Source organism: Canis lupus, chromosome 18 (genome assembly GCF_048164855.1).
Source record: "Canis lupus baileyi chromosome 18, mCanLup2.hap1, whole genome shotgun sequence".
NCBI lineage: Eukaryota > Metazoa > Chordata > Mammalia > Carnivora > Canidae > Canis > Canis lupus.
In genome coordinates, this window is record NC_132855.1 from 22,794,719 (window position 1) to 22,819,018 (window position 24,300).

General features: G+C 42.6%; 1 protein-coding gene across 3 annotated transcripts in view; it reads left to right on the top strand.

The window, feature by feature from the left end:
- Positions 1 to 24,300, top strand: part of GSDME (gasdermin E) — a 75,335-nt gene that overhangs the window by 21,094 nt on the left and 29,941 nt on the right. For all 3 annotated transcript variants that reach the window (XM_072783747.1, XM_072783746.1, XM_072783748.1), the window contains exon 4: positions 23,013 to 23,184. In XM_072783747.1, coding sequence (XP_072639848.1) covers positions 23,013 to 23,184 — 172 coding nt within the window. The remainder of the gene's footprint in view (positions 1 to 23,012; positions 23,185 to 24,300) is intronic.

Sequence of the window (24,300 nt, forward strand, 5' to 3'; positions counted from 1 at the left end):
TCCATTAATCTATATGTCTGTTTGTATGCCCAAATCATACTGTTTGGATTAGTGTAGTTTTGTAATATAGTTTGAAATAAGACAGTGTGATGCCTCCAGCTTTATTCTTCTTTCTCAAGATTGCTTTGGCTACTCAGGGATTTTTGTGGATCCATTCAAATTTAAGAATTTATTTAGAGTTTTTTTTTTCTTTCTCTGAAAAATGCATTGGAATTTTGATGGAAATTACATTGAATCTGTAGATTGTTTTGGATAGTAGGGAAATTTTAGTGCTATTATAATCCGTGAGCACAGAGTATTTTATTATTATTTTTCAATTTATTTTTATCAGTGTTTTATACTTTTCAGTGTGCAGAATATTCACCTCTTTGGTTAAATTTATTCTTAGATATTTTATTCTTTTTGATACAATTATAAAAGGAATTATTTTCTCAATTTCTCTTTTTGAATGTTCATATCATGGAACAGATTTTTACATATTGATTTTGTTTCCTGGAACTTTACTGAATTTGTTTATTGGTTCTAACAGTTTTTTGGTGGAGTTTTTAGGATTTTCTATATATATAGTATCATATGCAAATAGTGGTAGTTTTACTTCTTCCTTTCCTGTTTGGATGCATTTTATTTCTTTTTCTTGCCTAATCACTCTGGCTAGGATTTCTAATACAGTGTTGAATAAAGTGCAGAGGGTTAGCATCCTTGTCTTGTTCATAATCTTAGAGATAAAGCTTTTAGATTTTCACTGTTGAGTGTGATGTTAGCTGTGAGCTTATTATATATGGCCTTATTATATTGGGATATATTCCCTCTATACCTACTTGTTGAGGGGTTTTATCATTAAAGGGATGTTGAATTTTGTAAACAGTGCATTTCTTGAGATGATCATATGATTGTTATCTTCCATTTTGTTAAGGTGGTGTATCACACTGATTCATGGATATCATCCTTGCATCCCTGGAGTAAATCCCACTTGATCATTATGGTGATCCTTTTAATGTGCTATTTTCTTCAGTTTGCTAATATTTTGTAAAGGATTTATGCATCTATGTCCATCATGGATATTGGCCTGTAATTTTCTTTCTTTTTAAAAATTGAAATATGATTGACAAGCAGCATTGCATTAGTTTGAAGTGTACCACATAATGATTTGGTATTTGAAATCACCACAAGTCTTGTTAACATCTGTTACCCTACTGGCCTATAATTTTCTTTTCTGTGGTGGTCTTGTATAGTTTCAATATAAGAATAATGCTGGCATTATAAAATGAGTTTGGAAGTATTTTCTCCTTTTCTACTTTTTGCAAGAGTTTGAAAAGGATTGCTATTAATCTTTAAATGTTTGGTAGAATTTGTCAGTGAGTTGTGTGGTCTTAGACTTTTGTTTGTTTGGAGATTTTGATTATTAATTCAATCTCCTTACTAGTAATTGGTCTGTTCAGATTTTTTATTTCTTCTTGATTTAGACTTGGTAGGTTGTATGTTTCTAGGAATTTATCCTTTCCTTTAGATTTTTCAATTTGTTGGTGTATAAATTGTTCATTGTGGTCTCTTATGATCGTTTTTATTTCTGTGGTTTTAGTAGTAATATGTGTCCTCTTTCATTTCTTATTTAATTACTTTAAATCCTCTCTTCTTGGTGAGTCTAGCTAAAAGTTTGTCAATTTTGTCTATCCTTCCAAAGAACTAGCCCTTAGTTTCATCAATCTTTTCTATTGTCTTGTTATTCTGTTTCATTTATTTCTGCTCTGGTCTTTGTTATTTCCTTTCTTCTAATAATTTTGGGCTTTGTTCTTCTTCTAATTCCTTGAGGTGTAATGTTAAGTTGTTTATTTGAGATCTTTCTTGTTTCTTAAGCTGTAGGCATTTATTTCTATGTACTTCCCTCTTGGAACAACTTTTGCTGCATCTCCATTAGTTTTGGTGTCTATTTTTGTTTGTCTCAAGGTATCTTTTTATTAATCTTTTGATTATTTTTTTGACCCATTGTTCCATGACATGTTGTTTAATCTCTAGATATTTGTGAATTTTTCAGTTTTCTTCTGATAATTTATTTTAGTTTCATACCATGTAGTTAGAAAAGATTCTTGATATGATTTCAGTCTTCTTAAATATATTAAGAATTGTTTTGTGGCCTAAAATAATGGTCTATCTTGGAGAATGTTCCATATGCACTTGAGAGGATTTGTATTCTGCTTTTAGATAGAACCTTCTGTATATATCTGTTAGTCCACCTGGTCTAACATGTCATTTAAGGTTGATATTTCCTTTCTGATAATCTGTCTGAGATCATCTATCCATTGATGAAAGTGGGATATTGAAGTCCCATGCTATTATTGTATTGCTGTCTATTTCTTTCTTTAAGTCTGTTAATATTTGCTTTATGTATTTAGGTGCTCCTATGTTGGTACATAAACATTTACAAATGTTATATTCTCTTGTTGGGTTGACTCCTTTAACATTAAATAATGATCTTCTTTGTCTTTTATTATAGTCTTTGTTTTGAAGTCTATTTTGTCTGCTGTAGGTATAGCAAGCCTAGCTTTCTTTTGGTTTCCATTTTTATGCAATATCTTTTTTCCAGCCCTTCACTGTTGGTTGTGTGTCCTTACATCTTAAGTGAATCTCTTGTAGGCAGCATATAGATGGTTCTTGGGTGTTTTTTTAATTTTTTTGTCCATTCAGCCACTCTGCATTTTTATTGGAGAATTTAGTCCATTTACATTTAAGGGATGCACCCTAAAAAGATGTTGCTTCAGGCAAAAATGTAATTTTTTTCAATTGTGCTATTTATAAAATGCCAACAAGGAGAATGCTATGTCCTACATTTTTGAATATTGATATCAGAAGCAGGAAAATGACTTTCCCTTTAGCTCCTGCTAATTTTCTGATTAGGAAAAGAAGAAAGCAGGGGGGTTGGTTTTAGCAGAAGGGTTGGTTTTCAACTTTGAAATCTTGAAGAAAACTCCACATTTATTCGTTGTTTAGTTTGTAGTAAATACATTTTACCCAGTGAAACTCATTATTTTTACCTTATGTTTATTGAACACTCAATAAATAATTTTGTTGAGTGCCTTCTATGTGTTGTGTAATGTTCTGCATTCTTGGTCTTGGGATGCTTCAGTGAACAAAATGCCAATGTCTGTTGTGTATTCTAGTGGAGAGACACAAAATATACAACTTAGTAAAATATACAGTAGGTTGATGGGGATTGGTGGAATGGAGAAAAATATAGTAGGAAGGGGGACAAGGTAGCTAGCAATGGGGTCTGTGGTTTGAAAAAGTGGCCAAAGAAGGCATTGCAGAGAAGTTGGCATCAGAGCAAAGATTTGAAGAAGAATAGATTCAAGTATAAGGATATCCTGGGTAAGAGTGTTATAGGCAGAGGTCAGTGTGGCTGGAGCTAAGTAAGCTGGGCAGGAAAAGGGGAGATCTGAGGGGGTAAAAGGAGTTTATGGCAGGTCCTGAAGGGACTTGCAGGTTGCTAGAAAGATTTTACCTCTTCTGCAGAGTGATATGGGAAGCCACCAGAAGACTTTGAGCAAAGAAATGACATAATGGGACTTATTTTTTAGAAGGATCATTCTGGCTGCTGGTTTGAGAAGAGACTGGGTAAGTGGAAGCAGGGAGTTCAATTTAGAGGTTATTGCAATAATTCTTGTGAGAGATGATGTTTCAGTTTGTACATTAACATATGTGTTTTCCTATGTAGTTTTATAATCTTTTTTTTTTTATTCTTTTCAAATAGGAAATGCAACTCCAAATAAAGAGAAAACTCACTTGCATTTAGGTATAGGTGGTTTATCTCCACTTTCCCAACATTCCTGATATTATATGAAATATAAAATTCATCCATTGAACAAAATTATGTTTAAAAAAATTAGTGAGTAAATAATACCAAAGAAGTCATATGTCAAGCATTTAGTGGGTGGATTTTGTATAGATATTCAGAATGCTGGGGCAACTGCAGTCTTCAAAATTTATTCACTAACCCCTGGTGCTTAACAGATTTGAAAGACCTTGGCTATTATTCAATGCCTCCCAGTACTACTGCCTAGGACTCCAAGACTCTGGCAGGAATCTTTTTGGTCAGACAACTTTAAGCTCTCTCTGGCAATGCCAGGTGGAAGGGACAGCCACCCCTGTCTGTGATAGTCATGGTCTTTAGTTTCCTTTCTCTGTGGCTTTTTTTCTTTGCTAGGGAGGCATTTTACTTTTCTACTACAATACTTGGGACATACCAAAAAAATATCTGTTGCTTATCTGAAAATAAAATTTATCCAGGCATCGTGCATTTTTATTTGCTAAGTCTGGCAAATAAGGGAGAAGAAGGACAGGTGGCTGGGAGTGTCCAGGGGCCCCTGTTTCTCAGTCATCAGCCAAACCTCTATAGATGAGCCCTGTTTTGCAGTTTTGTCACTTCTATTTTATGAACCACATTTGGCAATGCTTTATAATCACATTTCCCAGTATAGGTTTTCCAAACCCTCTTCATGATTCAGGTGTAGAAGATAGTGCCAACAGAAAGCATATGGAGAGGGGTCAGCAAGTAGAGCTAGGAGAAAATATTCTGAAGAAAAAGAAGTTCTTGCCAGCAGTTCTAAGTGGGAAGTCAGGGAGAAAGGGAGGGGAAGGAAATAAGCATCTTCTGAGCACCTACTGTGTGCCACGCACTTTATAGCACAGACATAATGTGTGCATATACTCTGCACAGCTCTCTTCTTTTACACTTAAGAATCTAAGGCTCAGGAAGGAAAAGTAACTTGTTTTCAGTCCCAGAGCTCAATTTGGATGCTGGAGCTGGGATTCAACCCAGGATTTGCTGGCTCCAAGGCTCCTGTTCTTTCCTCAGAATTGTATTTAAGTGGCTGTGAGGCAAAGAAACTAGCTGAGGTAAAAGTAGCTAAAGTTCTAGCACAGGATGTAAAGGTAAAGTGTGAATGCAGGTTTCCAGTACAGTGGACCAGATGCATGAGTAACCAAGCCCAGTGCATGGCTAGGCTTGCCCACCTGGAGGTTCCATACACAGGGATGAGATCATCTCAGGAGGGTCTTTAGAAACCTATTCATTGTCGAGGTGATGGGGAAGAGGGGGTGGGGATGGAAGTGACATCAGGAACATGGTAAAGAACACATTTAACGTCTAGAAATGGGAGATAGGTCTTATGACAGAGTCACCTCCTCCTTGTTCTGTTGCTAAGAGGTAAAGGTGAGCTACAGGTGAGGAGATGGTTGGCAAGGGAAGAGTCTGCCAGTCATGGGATAGAGATCATGTAGAGCGAATATTCTTACTTCATGGTGGAATCATAAAACCTTATCTACGTTATCTGCCTGTCTTTGGACTCCCACAACATCACTGGATTGATAAGGTGCTGTTTGACATACGTGTGGCCTTGGGAGTGGTAATTAGTAATGCTTAAGTACTGTACGTTCTTGAGCGCTTATTTGCAGCCAGTCATTTTATTTCAGGTCATTTAGATAAGTTGTCATCTGTGTAAAAGTTACTTTAGTCCTCAGAATTCAGAGTATTAGCTTTATTGTCCATGAGATGTGTGTACATCTCAAAAACGAACTTCATCTATCCTTGAAAAAACAAGCACCCGCATATATAACATTTATCTAGCATTGTTGGGCATGAAGGTATTCTACTGTAATTAACCTTCCACACACCTGGAGCTGACCTCTTTGAATGAGAGCTCTATGTTTATCTTAAAACATTCTTGATGGAAAACTATGCTAAGATATATCAGGAACTTTTTTTTTTTTTTAATGGAGAATCCCACGTTTATTGAGACCTTTGCATAATGATTTGGGTTCATGTTTTATTCTTAAGATCCACTATTATTTTGTAATAAACTCTCATTTTTCTGCCCTGTCTCCCACGGTCAGCAGCCATCTGTTACTGCCTTAAGTAAAGCTACCACACCACACTCCACCCCATCTCTGCCCCTGATCTATTGCTTCTAATCTCCTAGGGTCTTGGGGAAGTTTATCCCTGGTAAATAACTTCTGAAAGTTGGTATGTCACTTCTGCCCCTGGTCTGTTTTCTTAGCTGTCAATGAAGTATCTGGACTAGATGGCCTTTGAGGGTTTTCTTCTGGCTAAATGTCAGAAGTGAGTGGACTGCAGGGTCCAGGCATCAGCCCCTTCTTGAGTTCAGGCCTTGGTTTCAGCTGATTCCCAGAGCAGATACCATTCTCGTTTTCTGTTGTATTGTGAAGCAAATTCTGGTAAAACAGATTACATTTCTGTATGAATATGTGATAATTAGAAATTTGGCTCTTCATTAAGAATTCAACTTATAAATTACATGGAACTAATTTAGCAGTGCCAGCAATGGCATGGTAATGACAAACCTTCACAGTTATTAAAAATATTTCAAAATTATACTCAGTCTTATTATGTCTAAATATTTCTGAATTCCAAAGTTCTACACATAAAAATTTTAAATGCTCCTCTTTATTATGGGCCACATCAGACCTCGCTAAAGTTCCTACAGTAGCTCTCATGAGTAGTCTTTCAGTGTGCCATCAACTCTTACCCGGATTAAAAGTTTTTTTGAGGATGGGGTTTTGAATGCGCATGTCTTTCTTAAAAAAACAAAAAAAACCAAAAAAAACAAAAAAACCCACATTGCAGCGAGGTTGAAACTGGTCTTCCTTCCAGCCTGATACATTTCCCTGTTAGCCAGCAGAGGGTTCGGAAATCCTTTTTGTTTTGGTGCTTGACTCAGTGTGGGCATCATTAGTTTTAACGGAGTTTGGGCCTAACAATTTATTTTTTTTATTTTTATTTTTTTTTTTAAATTTTTTTTATTTGTGATAGTCACAGAGAGAGAGAGAGAATGAGGCAGAGACACAGGCAGAGGGAGAAGCAGGCTCCATGAACCGGGAGCCCGACATGGGATTCGATCCCGGGTCTCCAGGATCACGCCCTGGGCTAAAGGCAGGCGCCAAACCACTGCGCCACCCAGGGATCCCTGGGCCTAACAATTTAAAGACTTCTGGCCACACATACTTGGGGAACAAGAGTTTCTTGAATCTGGTCCTTTCATTTATTCTCTTTTTTTCTTTGTTTCTTTCCTCAGGGCCAGCCTTTAAGTAGTCAAAACAAACCAGGGAAGTGCATCCCAAACTCTGGGTGTGGGAGCAGTAGCAGCACCTCATCATGCTTTTCTCTTGGCATTGGTGGTAGGAGTATTCTAGGCCCATCATGGATTGGTAAACTTCAGGCTCATTTTTAAAAAATAAAAAAAAAATGGGGGGGGGGTACCTAGGTGGCTCAGGTGGATGTTTGCCTTTGGCTCAGCTCATGATCCCAGGGTCCTGGGGTCTAGTCCCTTGTTGGGCTCCCTGCTCAGTGGAGAGTCTGCTTCTCCCTCCTGCTCATGATCTCTCTCATTCTCTCTCTCTCTCTCTCTCAAATAAATAAATTAATAAATAAATAAAATCTTAAAAAAAACCCAATTCTGGAAACGTAGACATATATAGAAGAGTATAACTAACAGTAATATACCACCTCCTCCCACTCCTGGCTTAAAAAAGATCTTTTTCTTTAAACCAAGACATAGGAGGCATCTTTTTCTCCTTCACTGCCCTGGATTTCATTAATAAGATGGGATTAGTGTTCCCAGGGTATTTGTGTGAGAATTAAGTGAGAGAATATAAACAAAGCTTGGCACATGGCGAGTTCTCACTGCATGTAGCTATTAGTGGGAACACTTCTATAACTACTGCTATTATTGCTACCCCCAAATAGAGCCTGGCTGTAAAAGCCAGCAAAGGTCAGAGCTGTCAGAGGGAAATAAATGTGTATTGAAGGCTAAGTCGCCTTCGATAATGGAGCAGGGAGATGCTGAGATTTGGAGGAGAAATAAAGTGAAGTCCTTGGAGTTTCTGACGTGTGGCATTTCTGGTGTTCACATCTTGGGGGAAGCAGGCAGCCGTGTAGTCCCCGGTAGGAGCCCCACCGTGAGAGGACTGCCTTCAGGGAGATTGGGAGAGTATCTGGTCCCTGCCTGTAGCAACAGCCTGGCTTCTTCCAAAATGAGTGTGGACCCGGACATGTGGCTGTGCCATGAAGGCTGGAAAGCAGGGGGCCTGTCCCTGTGCGTGTTTTGTCACAGGAAGTGCTTGTTAAATTCTTGAATAAAACTAGATGAAGTCCTTGAACAACATCAGGAAGACGTTAATGGGCCTTGTCTTGGTCACCCTATTCTTGGTGGGAAATGCAACTATGAAGCTTTCAAGGCCCCATCGAGTTCACTCTTTTTAAAAGATGTCTTTCTCGAGACCCCTGGCCACACTCATCTCTGGGCTGTCTGAAAGTCAGTCAACTTACTGTTATTATTATTATTTTTTTTTTTCAAATTCTTCTGTCTCCTGGTTTTGGCCTTAGTTCTTAGGATTGGGGGCTCCTGGAAGCTTGTTTGACCTGTTATTTTTATCCACTATGTAAATCATGGCCAACTAATAACCCTTCATGTGGGAGACAAGGGCACTCTGGGGATTCTTTCCAATATTTAATCCTGGGAGTGGTTTTTATTTATTTATTTATTTATTTATTTTGCAGAACCTGCCCAGCCTATGATCTTTACTTTGACAGGTTACTTCGGATCTTTTTGGAACTAGGTAGGATTTAAGTCCTAAGGAGAGACATTCAAATACTATTTTCTTCTAAGATTGTTAGACCTCGTATTTCATCAAATTGAAGATGCCATCCATTGTAAGATGCACCACTATTGTACCTACCAGTAAGAAAGAACACTGCTAATCAGCCCATCTCACCCATCAATTTTAAAACATCCTGATTTAAACTGTTAAGATGTGAAAAAAATGCGTGTCTTAAAGTTGATGAGATGTAGTACTCAAAATTGGATTGCCTGGAACGAGTCAGGAGTTCAAGTTCAGATGAGCAGGTGTTTAACCCACCTGAGCCTTTCACACAGGGTCTGACACGTGGGCTATACCCATCACTGAACTTGTCATCTTCTCTCTAAACCTGCTTCTGGGCCCAATTCCCTCTGAGGTGCTGGTTGGTGAGGTTTAAGTCCAGGTGTGTTAGCCAGAAATCTTAGTATCAGATGTAGCTCCTTCCTCACCTTTTCTCCTACATCTGGTCTCTCACTAGTTGACTTTACATCTTCAATATCTTTCTTATCCGTTCCCATTGCCCCAGCCTCACAACCACTTCCCTGGTGCTGGCCTCCTGATGGATATCCTCCTTTCTCTACCCACTGTCACCCCTCCCAGTTGATTCTCCACAGATAGTGGCTTGGATCAGGTCCTTGCCTGCCTCATGCCCTCTGTGCTCTCCAGGGTCCTAGGATGATGTCCACACCCTCTTCGGGTTGACACGGATCTGCTTTTGCTCTTCAGCCTCCTATCCTACCATTCCGCCCTCATATTCCCCAGGCCAGTTCCCTGAACTTATTTCATTTCCTGGGATTGAGCTTCAGGCTCTTTCTTACCTTCAGGTCTTATCTGCAAGCTCCTTCACTCCTGTCCATACAGATGTGCAAAAGGACACAAACAGATTCACCTCCTCTGCTTCTGGCCAATTCCTCAGATTAGCCCCACTGCCTTCAGGAGTTCTGTCACCCATCCCAACGATTCCCCTGTTGGGACACAAACCAGTGTGACTCTGTGGGGCAACATATGTTGTATCTGCCTGATTCCGAGTCCGAGTTCCTCCTGACATATCGTCCGGCTCACCTCTGGCCCTGCAAGGTGCCTGCTGCATACTAAGTACTGTCTGGTTGAGAGAATAATTGGTTCATCTTCAGTTTACATCTGAGGGGCCTGAATTGCTGACATTAATTACTTTGTCTGGACTCAGGATTTAAATCCAGGTCCACAACCCACCTGATTTTTTCCAGTCTAGCTGCTGTACCACAGAACGTGGAAAGAGAAAAATATCCCAAGGGCTCCTGTGTGAACTCACCTCTGCATCAGCAGCACTTAGTTTATCCCCCCCTCCTTTTTTAAAGATTTTATTTATTTATTTGAAAGGGAGAAAGCAAGAGAGCATGAATGGAGAAGAGAGGCAGAGGGAGAGGGAGAAGCGGACTCCCCACTGAACAGGGATCCAGACTCAGGGCTCCATCCCAGGACCCTGAGATCATGACCTGAGCTGAAGGCAGACACTTAACCAGCTGAGCCACACAGGTGTCCCTTGGTTTATCATCTTGCAGACCTGCTGCATCTCATCAACTGGTGGCTGTGAATGAATGACTATCTGAAGGCTGAATGTCTATAATTGCTCAGTTGTTTTTTCTTCTCTCTCTCTGGGTTGTATGTGAGATGAGGTGTCCTGTAGACCATAATGTGAACAGAGGCGGAGCAGTCACAGTGTAGGGGTCACCTGGTTATGTTGGTAATCGTGTGGTTAGCGTTGTGCCTTGATTTTTTTTTTTTTTCCAGGCAACTTACAGTCCTGAAGTTGCAGTCAAGTGAGAGAGAGAGAGAGCAAGGCTTTTCTCATTATATTACAGTGGAGGCCCCAGTGAGCAGTAGTTCAGGTTTCTAGAGATTTCCTGTCCCCAGCTTTGGGTTCAGTATCTCCGGTATGTGGGAAGTTTCATGCTTGAAATGGAGACTCTTGGTTGGTGGTGAGGAGCCTGCCCATGGGTGGCTGCTCCAGTTTCCAGCAGGCTGGTGTCTGGGGGAGCAGAAAGCTTGCTTGTCTGTTAACACGCACGTATTTAGTACTTTCTGTGTGCTGGGCCCAGTGGAGGTCTTGGAGGGAGAAGACGGAAAGGCTCAGGGCTTCAGGGATGGCCACGCTCAGCTGATTCTCATTCTGTCCCTTATTAGCTGTGTGCCTTTGGCTCACTGGCTCACGAGCCCATGAAATAAGGGGGACAATGACTTCACGATCCAGTTACGATGGCTCTAGTTGCAAAGAACCTCACATAAGGAGTCATCTTGAGGTGGGATCAGTGACCCTTGACCCAAATGAATGGTGGGTGGTTAATCCAGTGCCTCTGTGGGTCCACCCCTGTGGTAGCCTCCGTGCATTGCGGTCTCAGCAGTGTACCTCCCCTCTTGGTCCTCAACTGGCCGCACTGCAGGCAAGATCCAGAAGCAGAAAAGCGGTCTCTTCCTTGTACCTCTTTTTCGGAGGGAGGGAAAACACCTTGTGGGAGCCCTCAGCAGGTTTTCCTTAGGTCTCAGTGGCCCAGAATTGCCACAGTGGCCTATCTAACTCCAATCCCTGCGAAGAGCAAGGGAATTACCAGGACTGGCCGAGAGACCCCTCTGGCTGGCTGGGTCTCTCCCTGCCAATCCACCGGCACCAGGCTCTCAAGCCTGAACAAACGTGAGATGGGCAGCTAGTGGCGAAGCACACTCGGGGTGCCAGAACCTTCCAAGCCCTGAGGGCTGTACCTGGAGGGCAGCACAGACGCAGGGGAGGTGCTGCTTCCCCTGCCTTCCTCCCAGGGAGCATGCAGACTTGAAAGGGGAAATGCATGTCCTCTCCAGGAGGTAACCAGGCAGATGGAAGCAGCATTGGCTTCTGCATTTCAGGATTCTAGGGGGTGGTTGCCGCCCGCCACAGCGTTGGTGGGCTTTTTGCCGGCTAAGGCCGGGGGATGTTGGCTACCGAGAGAGAAGCAACCTCAGTTGCTCACGGGGCTGTTAGAAGAGCCAAGCTAAGCTTACCAGCAGCGTGCATAGACCTCTGCGAGCAGCCTCTTTCACTGCAGCTCTAGCTGATAAATCACAACTTTTTAGAAGAAATCCCTAAATTGCTAAAGCTTTAATCATCAGTATACATCTGTGTTCCTGTGGGTTAGTAATTCGTGCTTAATATTCTCGCAATAGGAGGCCAGCCACCATCTTCTGGCTCTTTTCGATGTCCCCCTCTCTGTTCCTGGGGGGATGCTGAAACCGGCTCTAGCCATCCCGCCCCGTTTCTCCAGGTGCCTCTGCACCCTGTGCCTCTTTGCTGTTTGTTTTCAGAGCAGTGGAGCAGAAAGAGCACTGGTCCAGGAGTCAGAAGCTGTGTGTCCCTTTGATGTAGTCCCAGTGGTTTATTTTTGCTTTTATTTCCCTTGCCTCGGGAGACATAGTTAGAAAAATGTTGCCACAGCCGATGTCAGAGACATTACTGCCTGTGCCCTCGTCTAGGATTTTCATGGTGTCAGGGCTCACATTTAGATCTTTAATCCATTTCGAGTTTATTTTTGTGCATGGTGTAAGGAAGCGGTCCAGTTTCCTTCTTCAGCATGTGGCTGTCCAGTTTCCCCAACACCATTTGTTGATTTCCCAATTTCATATTTCATTTCCCAATTTCATATTCTTTTCTGCTTTGTGGAAGATTAATTGACCATGTACTTGTGGGTTTATTTCTGGGTTTTCTATTCTGTTCTATTGATCTATGTGTCTATTTTTGTACCAGTACCATACTGTCTTGATGACTACAGCTTTGTAATAGAGCTTGCAGTCTGGAATGGTCTCCAGCTTTGCTTTCCTTTTTCACAATTGCTTTGGCTATTAGGGGTCCTGTGTGGTTCCCTATCCACCTGTGTGGTCCTGGAATTAAAATAAAATTATAGAAAAAAGAAGCTATGTGTCCTGATTCTGGCTGTGTCACTAGTGTGCCATGTGATTCAGGTGAGTCTGTAACCTGGGGGAGTGGGTGCAGGGGTGGGGCAAGGGGGAGGGTGGGGGAGGGAGGGATAGTCTCTGTTGCCTTCCCAGGCCTCTGGGACTAGCCAATCAGTTGTGGCTTTCTTGCTCCTCATTGCCTCAGGCCTAGACTCAGCTGTAGAATGCTTTTCCCTACAAGTAGGCAGCTGTTGCTAATGGGTTCATCTGGGGAGACAATCAAATGCATCCGGTTTTCCACCCCAGAACTAGTAAACCTGGGGCCTTTGCACTTTTATCATTTCTCTTTGGCAGACTCGATAAAAGCTGATGTTCCCTACTCTGTCCTGATGTTGCCTGCTTTTTGAGAGCGTTGTGAGAGGGCCAGGGGAAACCCTGTTCCTGTAGGACCTGTTATTATCAAGGGCTCTCACACGGGGGCGGGGGGGCGGGGGAGGGGGGGGATATTGTGGCAACAGTGACTGCCTTGGTCTTGTTCACTGAGAAATCACCGGCATCTAGCCCAGTGCCTGGAATGTAATAGGATGGAGCTATTTGTGGAGTTGAATGGAGGAGTTTGGCGGAGTGGGGGAGGGTGGTCTGCATGAGAAAGCTTGCCCTCATCTCTGTAGGAGCTATCCTGGGGATGGCATTTGGAAAAGACACCTGGGTGGCTCAGTGGTTGGGCGTCTGCCTTCAGCTCGGGGCGTGATCCTGGGGTCCCGGGATCAAGTCCCATATCAGGCTCCTTGCACGGAGCCTGCTTCTCTCTCTGCCTCTCTCTGTGTGTCTCTCATGAATAAATAAATAAAATCTTAAAAAAAAAAAAAAAGGAAAAGAAAGCTGCTTCCCTCCTCCTTTTGGATATTATTAGAGTTGTAAAAATCTTCTCTAGGATTTCTTCTCTATGAATTTGCATTTTGGCTTTCAAAGCCTTAGAAAAAGAATTCAAAGTAAAGCCCCAGCCTGGGAGAGGAGGCAGGTTCTTTGGGGCTGGGCCTAGGGAACGATTAGGTGCTTTGGAAATGGAGGTCTGGCTGCCTGCTGGCTGCCCTGGTCCCCAGCAGCGGCTGCCACCTGGCTGCTCTCCCCTCTCAGCCAACCCCCCTTCTGCACCTGTAGAGTCATTTCTTTATTTTATTTTATTTTTATTTTTATTTATTTATGATAGTCACACACACACAGAGAGAGAGAGAGGCAGAGACACAGGCAGAGGGAGAAGCAGGCTCCATGCACCGGGAGCCCGATGTGGGATTCGATCCCGGGTCTCCAGGATCGCGCCCTGGGCCAAAGGCAGGCGCTAAACCACTGCGCCACCCAGGGATCCCTGTAGAGTCATTTCTTACTTGCTTTGAGGGTCCACCTCCTGGCTGAGCGCTCACTTCCTGAAGCCCCCTGAGAGTTGTGGGCATGTCTTTGACCTGTCTGGAAAGGGTTCTTGTCATGGCTTTCCTGCCAGGAATGGAAGCAAAGAAATGGGCACAGTGCGGTCACTGTGTATAAGGCCTCACTAAACAGAAGCCTCATAGCCAATTCTCAGTTTCCAGGTGGGCAAACTGAGGCTCAGAGGAGGTGGGAACCCAACAGGTAGGAGATAAAGCTGGGGACGAGGTCTAGAAGGACAGCAGTGTTTCTGTGACATGGAGCGGCCAGGTACACACAAGTAGGATGATCCTGGGGTGCCTGTGGGGCTCAGTTGGTTAAGTGTCTGACTCTCGATTTTCAGTTCAGGTCATGATCTTGGGGTCGTGAGAAGGAGCCCTGAGTGGGGCTCTGCGCTCAGCGTGGAGCCTGCTTGAGGTTCTCTCTATCTCATTTCTTCTGCTCCTCCCTGGCTTATGCGTGTTCTCCTCTCTCTCTCAAAATAAATAAATAAATCTTTAAAAAGAAGTAGAATGATCCCACAGGAGAGTGTGGGCTAAGGGGGGGGGGGGGCATCCAGCAAGTACACTGGGTGAGGAACTGGCACTTTCTTCCCATTTACTGTTACTTCCTTCACTCGCCTCCAGGTGTGTTTCTTGGGGTCTAGCCCTTTAAGATGGGTTATATGCTGTCTCCATCCTGGTGGCCTCTGTTCTTGCTTTCATACTGCTGTCCCCGGGAAGAGGAAGGCACCTTGGGCCGTCCTTAAAAATATGTGTGAAGAGGACAAAGAACATCTGGCTGTTCATATGGGAGAGCTTCTGTCTCCTTCCTCTGTCTATGGACATTGATCCCTGGCCGGACTGGGGAAGAGACCATTGTTGTTGTTGTTTTTTACGTTGAGGTATAATTGACACATCACATCATATTAGTTTCAGTTGTATAATGTAATGATTCAATATTTGTATACCTTGCTAAATGATCACTATCGTAAGTGTAGTTAACATCTGTCACCGTAATGAATTACAAATATTTTCTCATGCTGAGAACATTTAAGATTTATTCTTCTAGTAACTTTCAGATATAGTGGTCCCCCATTTCCCATGGGGGATATGTTCCAAGACCCCAGTGGATGCCTGAAACCATAGATAATACCTTACTCTGTGTATGGTACATTTTTTTCATATATATTTATATATGTACATACATACACCTATGATAAAGTTTTAATTTACAAATTAAGCATAGTAGGAGAGTAACAAGAATAATAATAAAGTAGGATAATTCTAACAGTGTACTGTAATAAAAGTTATAAGAATGTGGTCTCTCTCTCTCTCAAAATATCTTATATACCATGCTCACCCTTCTGATGTGAGATGGTAAAATGCCTATGTGATGAGATGAGGGAAGGTGAATGATGTTGATGCTGTGACGTAGCATAAGGCTATTCTTGACCTGATGATTCATCAAAAGGAGGAACCTCTGCTTCCAGACCATGGTTGACTATAGGTAATTGAGACCATACATAAGGGGTGGCTACTGTGCAGTATTATTAACTGGAGTCACCATGCTGTACGTTACATCTTCATGACTTATTTATAACTGCAATTTTGTACTTTTGACCCACTTCACCCATTTTATCTACCCCCCCACCCCCCGCCAAACCCGCATGTTTGGCAACCACCAATCTGTTCTCCGTATCTATGACTTCTGTTGTTTATTTGTTTTTCTGAATTCCATATATGTGATCATACTGTATTTGTCTGAGTCTGACATTTTTCACTTAGCACCATATCCTTAAAGTCCGTTGTTTGCAAATGGCAAGATTTAATTCTTTTTTATGGCTGGATAAAATTTCATTGTATGTACATACCACATTTTCTTCATCCACTTGTTCATTGATGAACGCATAGGTTATTTCTAAATCTTGACTATTGTAAATGATGCTGCATTGGGTGTGGGGGTGGATGTATCTTCTCAAGCAAGTGTTTTTGTTTTCTTTAGATAAATACTCAGAAGTGGAATTGCTGGATTATATGGTAGTTCTATTGTTAAATTTTTGAGAAATCTCCATATTTTTTCCTAGTGGCCGCACTGATTTACATTCTTACCCACAGCGCACAAAGGTTCTCTTCACATCCTCACCAACACTTGTTACTTCTTGTCTTTCTGAAAATAGCCATTCTAACAGGTGTCAGGTGATATCTCGTGGTTTTGATTTGCATTTCTCTGATGATGAGTGATGTTGAGCACTTTTGCATGTATGCATTGGCTATCAGTGTATTTCTTTGAAAAAATGTCTATTCAGATCCTCTGCCCCATTTTTATTTGGATTGTTTTTATGCTATTGACTTTTATGAATTCCTTATATATTTTGAATATTAACCCCTTATCAGGTATATGATTTATAAATGTCGTCTCCCATTCAGTAGGCTGTCTTTTCATTTTGTTGATGGTTTGCTTTGTTGTGCAGAAGTGTTTTAGTTTGATATCATCCTACTTGTTTTTACTTTCATTGCTTTTGCTTTCATTTTTGCTTTTAGAGTCAGGTTAAAAAAAATCATTGCCAAGACCAATGTTAAGGAACTTACTACTTATGCTTTCCTTTAAGAGTTTTATAGTTTCAGATGTAACATTCAAGTCTTTAATCCATTTTGAGTTAATTTTTGAGGATGGTATAAGATAATGGTTCCGTTTTGTTCTTTTACATGTGGTTGTTCAGGTTTCTCATCACTATTATTCTATATACTATAGTACTTTCTCCATTGTATGTTCTTGGCTCCTTAGTCATAAACTAACTCACCATACGTGCATGGGCTTATTGCTGTGATCTCTGTCTGTTCCAGTGATCTATGTGTATGATTTTATGCCAATACCATACTGTTTTGATTCCATAGTTTTGTAATACAGTTTGAAATAAGAGAGTATGATGACTCTAGCTTTGTTCTTTTTTCTAAAGATTGCTTTGACTATTAGGGTCTTTTGTGGTTCCATATAAATTTTAGGATTGTTCTATTTTTGTGAAAAATACCATTGTGATTTTAATACAATTACATTGAATCCATTGATTGTTTGGATTGTATGGAAATTTTAACAGTATTAATGATTCCAATCCATGAGCAAAGACTATCTTTTCATTTATTTGTGTCTTCATTTTCTTTTATCTGTATCCTGTAGTTTTCAGTGTATAGGCCTTTCACCTCCTTGGTTAAATTTATTCCTAGGAATTTGATTCTTTTTGATATAATTATAAATGGTATTGCTTTCTTAATTTCTCTTTTGATTGTTTCCTAATACAAAGAAATGCAACAGATTTTTATATATTGCTTTTGTGTCTTGCAACTTTATTGAATTTGTTTATTCTAATACTTTTTGGGTGGAGTGTTCAGGGTTTGATATATGTAAAATCATGTCATATGCAAATAGTGAGTTTTTCTTTTCTGATTTGGATGTGCTTTATTTCCTTTTCTTGCCAAATTGCTCCAGCTCTTGATCTTAGAGGAAAACGTTTCACATTTTCACTGTTGAGTATGATGTTAGCTGTGGGCTTGTCATATATGGCCTTATTATATTGAGGTATGTTCCTTCTATACTTACTTTGTTGAGAGTTTTTATCATAAATGGGTGTTGAATTTTCTGCCTTTTCTGCATCTATTGAGATGGTCATATGATTTTTATCCTTCATTTTGTTAATATGGTATATTAGTACACTGATTAGTGGATGTCAAATCAGCCTTGAATCCCTGGAGTAAATCCCAGTTGATCATGGTGTATTCTCCTTTTAATACATGGTTGAATTTGACTTGCTAATATTTTGTTGAGGATTTTGTGTCTGTATTCATCAGGGATATTGACCTATAGCTTGCTTTTTTTGTGGACTCTTTGGTTTTTGTATTATGGTAATGCTGGTCTCATAAAAGGAGTCGGAAGCATTACTCTTCTACTTTTTGGAGGGATTTTTGAGAAGGATTAATTAATTGTTTTTTGAATATTTGGTGGAATTCACCCTGGGCTGTCTGGTCCTGGGCTTTTGTTTGTTGGGAAGTTTTTAATCACTGATTAGATCTCCTTACTAGTAATAGGTGTGTTCAGATTTTCTATTTCTTGATTTAGTCCTGGTAGAGGAGGGAGATTTATTCCAACCATGCCTTTTAGAATTTATGTGAGAACTTATTCATTTATCCATCACCTGGGTGGATAGCATAGGCATAGGGAACAATAAAAGGAGCAGGGTACTCGGTCCTCTAGGAATTTATAATTTGAGAGTCTTTTTTTAACAATAAAATTTTAATAAGGATTTTATTTATTTGAGAGAGAGCATGAGGGGGGAGGAGGGGCAGAAAGGGAGGGAGAGGGAGAAGGGGTGAAGCAGGTTCCCCACTGAGCAGGGAGCCCAATGTAGGGCATGATCCCAGGACCCTGGGATCATGACCTGATCTGAAGGCAGGCACTTAACCTACTGCTCACATGGTTTAAATGTCAACAATCGAAAGAAAAAAGATGAATAATCTCCTATCCCTGATCTTTCAGTCATCTAGTTCCCCACTCAAGAGGTAACTACTGTGAATAGTGTCTTTCTGAAGACATGCTGTCCATGTCGTTGAGTGGCTCTTGACAGGGCCCAGGGAGGTGGAGCTAATCAGGGTAACCCAGGGAAGATTCTTCTAAGGGCACATGGCTGCAGCCATCAGGCGATGGGGGTCAGGGAGGATGGGCAGGCAAGATATTTTGAAAAAGATTCCTGGAGGGCTTGGGTATAATCCTTGCTTCCAAACCCAGCTGTGGGTCTAGCTAGATAGGCAAGACATTTACACATGGGAATGGATATAGTAGTACAAGATTTCAGTAGAAATGAAGGTCAAATTCCTGGTACAGCCAGACGGTGCCCCCACCCAGAGGAGCAAGATAGGAGCAGCGGGTCTCCATCACTGGCCGGGGCTTTAAGAAAGGTTACTATCTTCAACCTGTCTGGGCCTCCTGGTTCCTCACCTATGAAACCTCTAATCTAGGGTTTTAAACTTTTTTTCTTTGAAGCCCAGTAGCAGTCTGAAGGAACCCATAGTCTTCTTTAAACATGCAGGATTATAAATGTAAATAAATTACACTGATATACAGTGGTTTCCCCCCTTGGGGGCCGCAGAGTAGTCCGATGGCACAGAGACTCTTGCTCTGAGGAGAGCTAGGGCCAGATTCTGGCTCCCATGGGCTGTTCTGCATCTCGACACTGCTTGGGGCCTGGTGGTGTTCAACCAAGAGAAGGGGGTTCCCTCTGAGGTTGCTTTGAAAAGAGTCAAATGAACAACCCCATTTCCCCCATAATTAGCTTCCCCTCTGTCTACACTAGATCTGCTTTCCTAGCTGAAGATGAGTAGGTCTGTCTGGTGTTTGATTTCCAAAAGGTGGCAGCACTGTTCTGGGCAACAGAATCCCAGGCACCTGGGTGGGGAGTGCCTGCCCTCACAGCCTGGCTTCTGTAGCCCAGTGGAGAATTTTGGAGTCAGCCTGCCTGGTCTTACCTGTGTTACTGTCTCCTCCCCAGTTGCCTTGGAGATGCACCAAGCCTGCCGAGCTTCTGTTCCCGGCCTGTGGTGGGGCCACTCTGAGGGCTGCTGGGCCTCACAGGCACATGTCTCAGGATAGGCCTGCCAGCAGATGCAAAAGAAAGTCATGTTCCTGCAGTTGACTTTTTTCCCCTCCTCCTTTTGGTGTTTGGCATGAGGGTTCTGGAGGGTGGTCAGTGTTTTGAGCAATGCAGTCTTGGCTGGCTTAGGCCAAATTTTTTCTTTTCAAATAATTTAACATTGGCTAGGACAGCATCAAGTATTTGTTTAAGGTACGGAGAAGTGCAATGAGATCCAGTGTGGGGGAGTCCCTTCAGACTCCTCAGGGTGTCTTCAGTTGTCCCTCTGCCATGGGTTCTGGGGGCTGTAAGCTGCTTCTGATATGTGCGTTCACATGGCTACAGTCAATACCTGAGCATAATTGAAGCAGTCGAGTTTCAAGAATCTATTAGAAGCTGTAATTGCCTTCAGTAGACGAAGAGCTTCAGAAGGGCCTGGTTCAAATGTCCATTCTGCCTGCTGGATACACTGGCTCTCCTCTTCAGTCAGTGCCTCTAGAACCCAAATACAATCTCCGGGAGACTGACATCTACATCTCATTCTCTACACCGCCCCGCTAGTCCTCTGTTTCCTCCATCTTCTCTGTGTTCTCTCTTCTACACAGGGATCCATACAGACACATTTGCACATTTGTTAAGGCAAAGAAGGGAAAAAACCCAACAATATTATTCATCCATTTATTACCAAATTATATATTGTACCCTTGCTATGTACTAGGCACTGTCCAGAGATGAACCGTTATTAAGATGGGCACAGTCCCTATTCCATGGAGTTTATAGTCTAGAGGGAGGAGACGGACAATGTACAAATGAGCAAATGTGCTAGAAAAGTATTGGGTGTAAATATGCTCTCCAGATAAATGGTCTTAGGTTGTGATAGAGTTGTCACTCTACACAGGGTGAGCAGGGAATGCCTGCCACCTGGAAGACATGACTATTGTCAGCAAGATATGGCATCAAGGCCATGGGGTGGGCAAGCGCAAGCACCTGTTGTGTTTAAGGCATAGAGAGAAAGCTGGAAGTGGGGTTGACAGAGGCAGGGGCCAGGTCATAAGGTGTGATGTAGTCTTTGAAGGTTTCTAAGCAAGTGAGTAAAAAAGTACCACTAAGCCAATTAAATGGACTCATAATTCCCATCAAGTGCACCCATTGGGGCTTTTTTGAGGGACCTCAGCAAAGGATACCAGAAGGTAGCTGGAGCCAGCTGGAGTTTGTGTGATATTCAGCTGTGTGCTCACTGCATGTTATTTCATCGAGACCCTTCAACAGCTCCATTGTTACCATCCGTTTATCCATAAGAAAAGCAAGGTACAGAGGTGGAATAATTCACCCAGCTGGAGAGGCGGACTTGAGATTCAAACCCAGTGGGCAAGCTCCAAGCCCCCAATTCATATGCCTTCCTGGAATTGGACCCTTGGACAGCTTTTTTATTGTTGTTGTCAACTTATTTTTATTACTTATTTTTTTTAACCCACGATTTATTTATTTATTTATTTATTTATTTATTTATTTATTTATTTATTTATATATTTATTTAGTAACTCTACACCCACGGTGGGGCTCAAACTTATGACCCCATCGTCAAGAGTTGCATGTTTCTCCGACTGAGCCAGCCAGGTGCCTCATATTACTATTTAATATGTGTGAAACGTTGTTATAATTTGCATGTTTTTGAACACTATGAGATGGAACAGTTTTTCCTGTGTCTATTTTTTAAAATTGTGATAAAAATATATAACATACAATCTGTCATTTTAACCACTTTTAAGTGTACAGTTCAGCGGCACAAAGTACATTCACACTTTCTTGCAACCATCACCACCATCCATTTCTAGAACTTTTTTGTCACCTCCAAACGTGTAGCCATCAAACAAGAGCTATTCATTCCTCCTCCCCTAAGCTCCTGGTAACTTTTTTTTTTTTTTTTAATTTTTTATTTATTTATGAGAGTCACAGAGAGAGAGAGAGAGAGGCAGAGACACAGGCAGAGGGAGAAGCAGGCTCCATGCACCGGGAGCCCGACGTGGGATTCGATCCCGGGTCTCCAGGATCGTGCCCTGGGCCAAAGGCAGGCGCCAAACCGCTGCGCCACCTAGGGATCCCATCTCCTGGTAACTTTGAATCTAATTTGTCATTATAATTTTTCCTAGTCTAAACACTTCATATAAGTACGACCACCCAATATGTATCCTTTTTGCCTGGCTTATTTGACTTAACACCTGTCTTCAGCGTTCGTTCATGAGGCAGCAGGCATCAGAACATTATTCTTTTTTATGGTTGAATAATGCCCCATTGTGTATACATAGCACATTTTGTCTGTCTTTCCGTTAATGGAGTTTTCACCTGGGAGCAGCTTTTCACACAGAGACAAGGCCTTACAACTACTCACTCCTGTTCTGGAGATACTTCCCGAACCCTGGCAAATCTGTGTTTGTCTTGGGTCAGGAGTCACCCTCCACTGTGTGTGGTTAGGGGTGCTGCTGAGTTTCTTAAGATAACGAGCTTCAGACTATATTTAAAAAGTTCAAGTGATGGGGAGCCTGGCTCAGTCAGTTGAGTACCTGATTCTTGATTTCAGCTCAGGTCATGATCTCAGGGTCATGAGATTAAGCCCTGCATCAGGCTCTGTGCTTAGTGGGGAGTCAGCTTGTCCCTCTCCCTCTGCTCCTCCCCTACTCACTCTCTTTCTCTCTCTCTCTAATGAATAAAATCTTAAAAAAAAAAAAAAACTCAAGAGGAATGCTATAACTGTTCTTGTGCCAATACCAACTCTAATTAGGTTCTTTCCCTGTCCGTTCCATAGATGGATAGCGTCAGAGAGCGCCACAGGAGTTATTTCATTGTTTACTTCTAAGCATGAAATCATCTGCTGTAGGTGGAAATTTAGCTTGTTCTTGAAATTCTCCAGAGTAGCCACACAGGAACCCCAAGTCTGTGTGGGGGGCCAGATCTATCTTCAGTGTCCTCATCTGTAAAATCACATTAAACTCCTAAGGGATTATATATCCTTCCCAAACAGAGAGGTTAAGATACTCCCTTCTAATTCTACCCTGGTCTCTTCCTTGCTACTTAGTCATTAAGCCTTCGCCTCTCTCCTCTCACCATTCCCCCACAGCAATCCCACATTACAGTGATGAGATGACAAAGCCGACTTTCAGGGTGCAAGGCCCAGGGACGCAGCTCCCTCACTTGCTGGGTTGCTATATGATGGGGGCCCCTTCCCCTCCCAGCAGCCTTTCTCTGATGCCTGGAAGTGCTGGTGGCCTTGGGAAGTTTGATTTATGTCTTTTTGCATGAACTGCCCCCTCTCTCATCACCAGGAAATCAACGGTGCTGGCGGCTACCTGTTTGCTCAGCTGCCAGCTGCCAGAGAGGAGAAAATCCACACCGCCTCAATGTCCCCTGAGGCACTAAGCTGCTCACGGCTAGTTTTCTTTTTCAGAGCGATAAATCTGAGCAATCCAGTGCTGCAGCAGGTGCTGGAGAGGAAGAATGAGGTCCTGTGTGTCCTGACACAGAAGATAGTGACGACCCAGCAGTGCGTGATATCGGAGCACGTTCAGATTGAGGAGAAGTGTGGCGGCATAGTGGGGATCCAGACCAAGACCGTGCAGGTGTGCGTGCCCAGGGCACAGGCGTGGGCTCAGCGGGCTCTCTGGTCCCAGTCATTGTGGCCAGGGTCAGGGGCTGCTTTGGGTGGTGTCTTCGTTTGTCAGGACCCTTCTGTAGTGAGCTAATAGAAACCCAACTCAAACTGGCTTAAGCGAGATATAATCTATTGGCGCCTGTAACTGAAACACTCCGAGTAGTTCTGGCTTCAGTCACTTTTAGATCCCAAATTTGGAAAACTGGCGTGTGCTGCCTTCCTGGGGGTGGATTCCCTCTCAGGTAGGCATCCTCCCTGTGGTGCAGCAGCTCCATGCTTTCATGCCACCTGCTGCCACCCCAGGGGAAAGTGTGCTCAGGGTTGGCTCCCACCGGACCCTCCCTGGTTGCACCCATTCCTGAAGCAGACCCAGGACTAGGGCAATAGGACCAGAATGGCCACCCAGCTTGGGACAGGTGCCTTCCCAAAAGAAAATGCGGCAAAGGAGCACTGGCCATGTCAATGTTCAGGTAACTGCCGGAGCCCCTCAGAGCCAGGGGTCTCAAAATGATTACTTTGGAATCAACTGCCTCAAATCCTTTGTGAATGGAGTGATGGGAGGTAGAGAGCAGTATATGTGTCTATATACACATAGACAGATGCTTCTGGATTAAAATAGTCTTACCAGGTTAATCCCTGAGCCAGTACTAAGCTTCTGTGGAACAGGAGGCTACCAACCCCAAACTGCTCCACAGCTTGCCCTGGTGCCTGATGTCCTATTCTTAGACATTTGCTCCCTGGGGGAAATTTTGGCATTTGTTAGAGGACCTGGGAAAGTTGTATTTGGAAGGAGGTGGAGACAGAGTCTGGTGTGGAGCAGGACTCTCACTGGGGCAGTGATGAGGGAGGTGCCCGACGAGAGGTGGCTGTGGTCAGCCTTGCCAGTATTTCTGCCCATGGTGACCCTCACCACAGGCCTGGCCCCTGCCTGGGAATCCGGAGGCTGGCTGTCCTTATACAAACCAGGATCAAGTTGCTACAAGGGATCTCTGATCTCCAGTGTTTAGGCAACGATCATCTCCCCAGGCCATCATGGGAAGAGGTCATGTTTGTAACAGTGTTGGAAGGAGAGAGCTTTAGTGTT